Source organism: Hydractinia symbiolongicarpus, chromosome 9 (genome assembly GCF_029227915.1).
Source record: "Hydractinia symbiolongicarpus strain clone_291-10 chromosome 9, HSymV2.1, whole genome shotgun sequence".
In the NCBI taxonomy this organism is placed as follows: domain Eukaryota; kingdom Metazoa; phylum Cnidaria; class Hydrozoa; order Anthoathecata; family Hydractiniidae; genus Hydractinia; species Hydractinia symbiolongicarpus.
The window spans coordinates 21,274,370-21,284,791 of record NC_079883.1 but is presented as its reverse complement, the minus strand read 5'-3'; the positions used below and the strand labels follow the sequence as shown (position 1 = coordinate 21,284,791).

General features: G+C 32.2%; 1 protein-coding gene across 1 annotated transcript; it reads left to right on the top strand.

The window, feature by feature from the left end:
* Positions 1-8,306: 8,306 nt before the first annotated feature.
* On the top strand, positions 8,307-10,157 carry LOC130656761 (uncharacterized). The gene has a single exon (XM_057459678.1). The coding sequence runs from the start codon at positions 8,384-8,386 to the stop codon at positions 9,296-9,298; it is 915 nt and encodes a 304-aa protein (XP_057315661.1). The 5' UTR covers positions 8,307-8,383; the 3' UTR covers positions 9,299-10,157.
* Positions 10,158-10,422: the final 265 nt, after the last annotated feature.

The window sequence follows — 10,422 nt, the reverse complement described above, 5'->3', positions numbered from 1 at the left end:
TGTTCAAAATTATCTGCAAAGTGGACAGATTTGATTCACATAAAAATTGTAGTGCGAAACGCAATGATTTCGACGTATTTACAACAGAAAGTTTTCGTTCGCCTAGTTAGACTACGGGTAACCTAATTAAACTACATCACGTCGCCTAACTAAACGACTCGCCTAATTAGGTCATGCCGCCTAATTAGGTGTTTACCCTGACTGTATATTGGATTTTTAGGTTTTTACTGCATATAACTGTTTAGTTGCATAGTCACAAAGATTTTATAGATGAGTTGTTGCATCAGATATTGTTTTGATTTTGCATGAGAACAATAAACATGCGCACACAAATGTAAATAATAGATTGCAACAATCGAAAATATTAAATGGAAAAAACACTGAAACTAAAATTGGTAAAGTCTGCTCTTACGGCTAAAATTCACGGTAAGTTTAAACGGACCGTTTAGTTGTAAGAAGGTAATACAGGTACATAATACACCTGTCTATAAGTTAAGTTAAAATGTATAAGTTTTTTTAAAAAAAAATTCACAATAATTACCAAATAAAGAACACGTGATTAGAAACCAAAAAATTATGCTCAAATCTTTAGTTTAGACAATAGCGTATTTGATCATTTTATTAATTTTAATAGAAAAAACTTAGCAAAAAATAAACATGTCCAACTTTTAAAAAAACTTTAAAACTTAAAAAAGTTGTACATCTTTCCTGTTCACACAGTAAGTTTTTTTATCTTACATTTAAATGGTAATCGGAATACTTTAGATAGATCATTTTTAGTCTCACAAAGTAAATTATGCAAAAATTTGCTTGAACAAAGATGACTTAACGAACAAGCAATCGTGAAAGAAGAAATCAAATCTCCTAAATAGGCGTTGGTCTCCAAATTAGTCTATGGAAAAATATTATATTCCATAATTAAACATAAATTAGCATAATACAAAGCATTTCTATCACCGTTTTTCGTTTTTTTTTTGTTAAATTTTATTTTCTATCGTTGATCTCTCTACAGCAATTATTTACAACAATGGGACACACGCAGTTCACATGAGCTCATTAAATTTTGCAAACAAGACATGAACTCTATTGTTTTCAACATTGTTTTCAACATTCGAGCGGTACTGTACATGGTGGGTTTGAGGCTGAAATACAATACAAACACAGCAACAGAAAATTGGTATTTTAAAGATTTCCTGAAGTTATAACAAATGTGTCAACATCCATTCTCGGACCTGGGGTTAAAGGTTACCTCCCGAGCAAAAATAGGTTGCCTTAAAATAATCCACAACAACATTTTATTCGGGAAAATAACAATGTTTTTCACTATATTTAAAGATTAAAGGAGTACCATTGGAAAAGAAATTGACTTACTGCTGTTTAGCTACCTCTCCAAACCCTAGTCACGCCTGCATTATGAAAACGATAAAAAATGCTCACATCAGCAATGTTACGTCATCACGAGATAAGCTACTGACCAGAACGAAAATTGTAGTAAAGATTATGCAGACTTTTCACTTACCCCACCCCCTTTCCCTGTATTATAAAGTGAATTCTAAAAGCATGCTAAAGCAAAAACTAATTTTTAAGGAAATTAATAAGTATATCAACACGAGTATGAGTATGAAAATGCATTTTTGGGCTTTCAATATGAACCAACGGGAGACAACTCTGTTCAAGTACTTCACACCATATGGACGAGCCGGAAACGGAATTAGTTGAGTCACTGGTGGGAATGTACGACAAGGAAAATCGACCTTCCTTCTTTGGGAGACGATTAATAGTAATTATACTTTGACATTTGCTTTTCCTTTTGGTACATAACCATTGTGGCAGATCTGTGCGATGTGTGATTCCAGCCTGTGTTGTCAAGCGAATGAGAGAAGAATTTCCTTCTCTAGACGGTAGTTACATCGGATACAAAGACAGAGATTACGTAAATAAAATGAATTTCACATGGGTGCACGAAGTTAATACCGACGCCGAATAGAAATATTTACAAATGAATTACAACATACAACTTACATGCTTTTTTACAAGAATACTAAATTCTAGGCTGGTCATCATTCTTTTTTCCCTATTGTTCTAAATAATAGACACAATAGATCTACTATTTTTAACCTGAAATCCAACTAATATTTTTATAAAACATATTACTATAACAAATGTGTACATGCATAACTATATTTACATTCGCAAATACTTTAAGGAGCGTTCTATAATTTCACTTCTCTCAGGTTGTTCTGTTGGTGCTAAGAATTCCTTTCATTTTCCACTTTCCCTCGCCATTTTGTCCTCTACTACATTTTTGCCAAAGCTCGTTAATACAATGCAATAGCGATGTTCCGTAAAAATTCATAACATTTGTACTTTTTCACGTTTTATCACGAGGGACGTGTTGACCTTCCTTAGTTTTCTTCTTGGTCTAAAAGTAAAAGGAGGTATTAATAACTTTTTAGAGAACTGAGCAGAAAGACAAAAATAGAAATGAAAGTACACACTTGATTGCGATTTATGTTGTTGTTGTGATCAAGTGCTACTAACTGCCAGCAAGTTGGGTATTTGTAATAACGGATTTCAACGTTTGCATACTTTTATCTGTCGCATCAGCTTTCATCAAGTTATTATTCTCAATAAATGCAGATATATTTCCACATTTTCTAATTTTACAACCGCTAACAGTATGTGAGCTACTCGATAAAAGTTCGCGAACAACCTGATACAGTGATTTCGCGACTCATGACAAAAAAACTATATGGTTAGTATAAAACTACTACATACCTTCTTTCTTTCCAGTTTAACATGCGTAGTCGGCATTTCTTCATTTTTTTTATCTTTGTATTTCATGGGCATTTAACCTTCAACTAATTTTTAGGGAATCTTTTTTTTACACCTAAAATCTGATATATTATGCAAATACAAGGATTACTCTTCGCAGTCGTACAATCTATGCGTTTGCTATTGTGTTGTCTTTTGGGGGATATTAAAAAAGATTAGGTGGGGTGTCTTCTTCTTGGATGGAGTTGTCACTCACAACCCCAAACCGAACAATTCATATTAAGTTTCCGACTTTTTCTTAAAACAAGTTGATGCGGTAAAAGGAAGAGCGGTGCTTTTTTCCTAGATTAACCGACGTGTCTGCTCGTTTGCAGTGGGGGAGAAATAATTTTTTTACTTAGTTTAGGTTGGCAGTCTTTAAATTAAATTTTCTTCACTTTCCTTGTGCCAATCTGGTCTGTGTTGAATCTTGTGATGACGACACAAGATATATCGCATTTGCTTTTTCGTTTCAAAACACTCAGCAATGGTGGACGCGAAACCCATGGTTATGTGGAAGTGTGGTATTTTTTAATTCCTTATATCTTTCAAAAACAAAATTTTTAGTAGAAAGGAATATTTTTTTCTTTATTAACTATATTTTACTTACCTATTAAGCACAGCTTGTTTTTGCTCGGGAGGTAACCTTTAACGTCATTAAATTTAGAAAAAGGAAACAAAAAACTTTTGCAAAAGTTTTATAGGAAAGTAAATTTTGAATACTATGTGATTTAGAACAGGTTTTATCGCAATTTAAAATTTTTAAATTTATAAGAGTTTGACCAAGGTCATATATCTTTATAAAACAATGTTTGGCTACTAATAGAGACAGTTGTAACGTACTCTTTTATGCTTAATTGCAGGGGGGTCAAATTGCACTTTTTCGAATTTTTCACCCCCAAAATCATTTTATAATGACCCCCCTTTATCAAATTTTGAGAATGAGACCCACCTCCTCTTTTGGAACAAATCTCAAAAGCAAATACTATTTACAGGTTAAAAATAACAAATATCACCAAAATGTCAGCACAGTTTATTCCTTAAACATGTCAAAAGCTGTTATCTTTATTTTTAGTTGTTTCACTAGTGTTGTTTATTTATAGTTAGTCGTTTTATCCCCCCTCCCCCCATTTTACAGAAAATTTCGTAATACCCCCTTAGGTCATTATATTATGACCCACCCCCTGCTTATTCTACCCCCCCCCCTACAATTAAGCACAAAAGAGTAATGTATTATGTAAACTTGTATATGTAAATTTGCACATTTCCATAACATTGATGCTGAATTCAAAGATGTTGGTCATTTTTTGTTGTATTGGCCTTGATAAAGGACCGACAACAAAAGAGATTCGTTGCACTTGTTGCTGCTGTATTTTTTTAGCAATTTGTTCATCTGAAGACAGACCAATCTGTAATGTGATTGATATCTTCTTGCCATAATGAGGCTGTTTTATGTAATCACATTTTAATGACGGTTTATCTAGTTTATAGGTCTGACAAGACAATTTAGAACTGTTTCTCATTACAATGATTGGAGTAAGAGGTTTCTTGCATATCTTTTTTTTCCATGATATATATCATTACAATGTTAATTTCAGAACTCCTTGCATCATAAGATACCAAACAGTGGATAAAATTAAATTTTTTGTCTTCTTTTTTTGTGCATATAAAACACAGCAGTGCTAGTGCAGATGACACAAGGATTTCCACAAAACCTACTTCTGTTAAGAATTTATTCAACATAGTCTGAGAGTCAACCAAGCCAACATAGCCAATAGGTTTACATAACCAACAGCTAGTATAGCCAATTAGCCAACAAGCCAATTTATAGCCAATTTATAGCCAGTGATAATATGCAGATAAAGGCACCAAAAGATGTGCTTGTTTTCACCTTGTTTGTGTATTAGCTGATTGTTTTTATGACGATGTTTGTGGCTTGTTGGATAATATTTTTGCAGTTAACTCTGCAATAGTAATCTGTAGTTAGCTCAAATACATTAAAAGAAATAGGTTCTGGAATTAAGATTACAGCTTCAGTATATGTAAACATGAAATCATCGGGGGTTTTTTTATTCTGTATTTTTAAAAAAAGTTAGGGATTTAATTATGAAAAACAAAGTTTGTAGAGTTTTTATTGTAACGTTGGAACGATGCAAAGTGTAGAAAAAACAATGTGAGAGCCCCCTAATTAAACTTTTGTTTCCTGCTAAAAGTGCATGCAGAAAGTTAAGATCATCATTCAAGGTCTGAGCCTACTCTAACATAGCATGTGGTAATCGTTGATTATTAATTATATATTGTTTATTTGCAATTTTTTGAATTTTTCAAATTTGTTAAATTATTTTTTTGATTTTCACAAGTAACAGTTATCAAATTCAAAATGCTGGATGTAAACAAGATGAAAGCTTCACCTGTAGTGTACAAAGCTTTACCTGTAGGGTACAAATTATTATAAAAATCTTTTTTCTGTTACTTATTTTTACCCGGATCTGCAAAAAGTAAGTTCAGCTAAAATGGTAACATTTGGTCATCCTAGGATTTTTTATTTCTTGTACCCGCAACAATTTCTACCAGATTTTTTGTTATTTCTTCCTACTTCGATTTCCTGTGAGATCTAAGCCTTTAAGTTCTTTGTTACTTTTTTAAAAATTACTTTTATTTTTTTCCTAGATTAACCGACGTGTCTGCTCGTTTGCAGTGGGGGAGAAATAATTTTTTTACTTAGTTTAGGTTGGCAGTCTTTGAATTAAATTTTTTTCACTTTCCGTGTGCCAATCTGGTCTGTGTTGAATCTCGTGATGACGACACAAGATATATCGCATTTGCTTTTTCGTTTTAAAACACTCAGCAATGGTGGACGCGAAGCCCATGGTTATGTGGAAGTGTGGTATTTTTTAATTCCTTATATTTTTCAAAAACAAAATTTTTAGTAGAAAGGAATGTTTTTATTAACTATATTTTACTTACCTATTAAGCACAGCTTGTTTTTGCTCAGGAGGTAACCTTTAACGTCATTAAATTTAGAAAAAAGAAACAAAAAACTTTTGCAAAAGTTTTATAGGAAAGTAAATTTTGAATATTATGTGATTTAGAACAGGTTTTATCGCAATATGAAATTTTTAAATTTATAAGAGTTTGACCAAGGTCATATATCTTTATAAAACAATGTTTGGCTACTAACAGAGACAGTTGTAACGTACTCTTTTGTGCTTAATTGCAGGGGGGTCAAATTGCACTTTTTCGAATTTTTCACCCCCAAAATCATTTTATAATGACCACCCCCCCCTTTATCAAATTTTGAGAATGAGACCCACCTCCTCTTTTGGAACAAATCTCAAAAGCAAATACTATTTACAGGTTAAAAATAACAAATATCAACAAAATGTCAGCACAGTTTATTCCTTAAACATGTCAAAAGCTGTTATCTTTATTTTTAGTTGTTTCACTAGTGTTGTTTATTTATAGTTAGTCGTTTTATCCCCCTTCCCCCCATTTTACAGAAAATTTCGTAATACCCCCTTAGGTCATTATATTATGCCCCACCCCCTGCTTATTCTACCCCCCCCCTACAGTTAAGCACAAAAGAGTAATGTATTATGTAAACTTGTATATGTAAATTTGCACATTTCCATAACATTGATGCTGAATTCAAAGATGTTGGTCATTTTTTGTTGTATTGGCCTTGATAAAGGACCGACAACAAAAGAGATTCGTTGCACTTGTTGCCGCTGTATTTTTTTAGCAATTTGTTCATCTGAAGACAGATCAATCTGAAATGTGATTGATATCTTCTTGCCATAATGAGGCTGTATTATGTAATCACATTTTAATGACGGTTTATCTAGTTTATAGGTCAGACAAGACAATTTAGAACTGTTTCTCATTACAATGATTGGAGTAAGAGGTTTCTTGCATATCTTTTTTTCCATGATATAGATCATTACAATGTTACTTTCAGAACTCCTTGCATCATAAGATACCAAACAGTGGATAAAATTAAATTTTTTATATTCTTTTTTTAGTGCATATAAAACACAGCAGTGCTAGTGCAGATGACACAAGGATTTCCACTGTTCATAGAAAACCTACTTCTGTTAAGAATTTATTCAACATAGTCTGAGAGTCAACCAAGCCAACATAGCCAATTGGTTTACATAACCAACAGCTAGTATAGCCAATTAGCCAACAAGCCAATTTATAGCCAATTTATAGCCAGTGATAATATACCGCTAAAGGCACCAAAAGATGTGCTTGTTTTCACCTTGTTTGTGTATTAGCTGATTGTTTTTATGACGATGTTTGTGGCTTGTTGGATAATATTTTTGCAGTTAACTCTGCAATAGTAATCTGTAGTTAGCTCAAATAAATTAAAAGAAATAGGTTCGGGAATTAAGATTACAGCTTCAGTATATGTAAACATGAAATCATCGGGTTTTTTTTATTATGTATTTTTAAAAAAAGTTAGGGATTTAATTATGAAAAAGCGAAGTTTGTAGAGTTTTTATTGTAACGTTGGAACGATGCAAAGTGTAGAAAAAACAATGTGAGAGCCCCCTAATTAAACTTTTGTTTCCTGCTAAAAGTGCATGCAGAAAGTTAAGATCATCATTCAAGGTCTGAGCCTACTCTAACATAGCATGTGGTAATCGTTGATTATTAATTATATATTGTTTATTTGCAATTTTTTGAATTTTTCAAATTTGGTAAATTATTTTTTTGATTTCCACAAGTAACAGTTATCAAATTCAAAATGCTGGATGTAAACAAGATGAAAGCTTTACCTGTAGTGTACAAAGCTTTACCTGTAGGGTACAAATTATTATAAAAATCTTTTTTCGGTTACTTATTTTTACCCCGATCTGCAAAAAGTAAGTTCAGCTAAAATGGTAACATTTGGTCATCCTAGGATTTTTTATTTCTTGTACCGCAACAATTTCTACCAGATTTTTTGTTATTTCTTCCTACTTCGATTTCCTGTGGGATCTACGCCTTTAAGTTCTTTGTTACTTTTTTAAAAATTACTTTTATTTCTAAAAGCCATACAGATTTTTCTGCTGCTAGGGTTAGCAGCTTGAGCATACACAAAAATTATAATTCCAGAAATTTTGGGAAATTGTTGTATTAATTTAGCAAAATGCATCATTTTTGGACCAGTAATCCACAAGACATAAAAGGTATACATGCTTTTTTATATATCAGAAACAAAAAATTTTCATTCAACCTCCATGTTTCTTAATTTTTTGTATTTTCAGCCGCAACATCTTTGACTTGTTTACAGTTATTTAGATTGATTTTATTAAGCTATTTTATTGAAAAAAAATGTTCTTTGAAAGTTTCATGTTTCTTAAAATGTTTTTTTTACCAATTCAGCTTGGATTACCAATCTTAAATGTTTCTTAGATTTTGTTAAATTTAAACCTTGTGTCTTATATAAAAAAGCGTGTACTGTATGTTACGATTAGAAGTCTTTCATTTTGTTTGATTGATTTGCTGTTTTTAAAAAATTCAGATAGTTAAAAAAAATTTCCTTTCTTAGAGCATATAAATAGGAGAGTGGCTGATACCTAAAATGTGGATTGTTCAGAGATTATGTCGTCTTGATAGGGCGTGCAATATTGTTGTAACAGCAATTCGATTAAAAAGCAGACTGAATAAACTTCATCCAATCACCGAGACAATTTTCAAATCACGAAATTCTTTTCACACATCATGCACTTCACCATTTACCCTTCTTCAAGGAAAATCGCAGTACGAATACGATCCAAATACAGATTCGTTTCGACCTAAAGATCAAGTCAGTTATATCAACACTCCAAACTCTTCTAAAGAAGGTAAACAAAACAATGCAAGTGCATTTTTGAAAAGGTTTATTCGAAATGTGTTCCTTCTCACCGGTGGTGTGGTTTGGATAGGAGCTTTGTTTGTGTCTTTGTTTGTGGATGTGAAGGAAGAAGATTTAGAACATCGTATTCGAGATCTTGATGATGAAGTACGTTTGCTAGCGTTTTACGATGTTGGTCGGTTTACATCAGACCTAGCGAAAATGATGTCCAAGGATAAAAGTCTGGACGATATTCTGGATTTTCATTCTTTTGCAAGTTCTAAACAAGAGGCGTTCTTGAATGTAATTAAATGGATTCAAGACCAGGAGACGATTAAAGATACACTAGGCTCGCCTGTTCATTTATGTGGGTTTCGTGCTGCCGGTAAAATAAGTGAAATGATTCAATGCTTTCAGCATTTGGCAGAACATGGTATTAAAAACCATTTGAAGGAGATTGAAAACAAAAACTTATGGAAAGCTGAATGTATTCTGGAGGGAAGTAAAGGAGTTGCTTTAGTAACACTGGCTTTTGAAAGAACAAACAAGCATAGCGAATGGGTATTGACTAAAATTAGTGTTGCGTTGTTGGAACCAGATAGAAATACTGTTTTTGAACAAGAATCTGCTTTACCTGATGGTGTTGCCATGGTTATGAGTTAAAAAAGCGAACAAACTATATCTTGCTATATACAGGGTGCAGAGTGAACCTTCAGAAAGGAGAAGGAAATTTTAAAAAACCGTCAGGAAACACCTGGAAAACTCAGGGAAATGTCACAAAAATTATTTTATGTTCCAATAATATTTGAAAATAAATTGTTTCAAAATATTATATGCCTACCTCCTCTAATGCCTACCTCCCGAAAACTTTTCTTGTCAAAATTTACCCTATGAAGGTAATCATATGTATTCGTGATATTTATGTTCTCGGAGAACGGTATATACCATTTTTAAAACACTCTTATATCAAACATCTGTTTTTAGTGGGAATTTTTTTTTTATCCGTTAAAATAAATTCGCGCGAATTTTTGTTTTTATAGCTGTTTAACATTGATTTTTGTTAAAAAAAAAAACCGTACCTAAAGCTGAATGTTCAGTATTAGGTCCAGTTACAATTCATTACCTGTGAAATGCTTTTTCTCCCGGACCTTCATCTTAAGCTGTTTTTATGTCAAGTTTCAACTTTTCCTTTGTTGCACAGAAGAGCGTATTCATACATATTCATACATACATAAATGATCTTAGAAAACGATTTGTGAAAAAATATGAGCGAAAAGAATGGTACAAATTTACTCTGTACTCTGTATTATTATGGCACCTGTTATAATTTTTCTATGAAAAAAAAAGATTGTGAAATAATTTTATTGCAATGTAATATACTTATAATCTAATTAAATGAGTATATGGACTTCTTAATTTTTTTAATTTACGACAATTTGCTTTGTTATTCAGAAGATGACCTTGCTTTTACTTTGTTTTGTTGTAAGTTTTGTTGAACATAGAAAAAAATTATTTTATTCCATTTGTTCGTGTTCTTTTCCACTTTTTGCCCACTCGCACCTTAGTAAAGTTTTTGTGCCCTGAACATAAACGACTGTCTTTTCTTCTTATAGAGAGAAATTACACGGTAATTACTTTGAGGGATAAAACTGTTTACGGAAGAGAATATTGCAGGATTAAAGTTTGCGAATAAGACCTTGAAAATTGTGCGAAACATAGAATTGTGCATGTTCACCTTTATTTTGGTTATATCTACTCTAAAGTGAATTTTTATGGTTTTACAAGAA

What these genes read in the sequence shown, in the direction of transcription:
- LOC130656761 (XM_057459678.1), top strand. Translation starts at nt 8,384, where the DNA reads ATGTGGATTGTTCAGAGATTATGTCGTCTTGATAGGGCGTGCAATATT.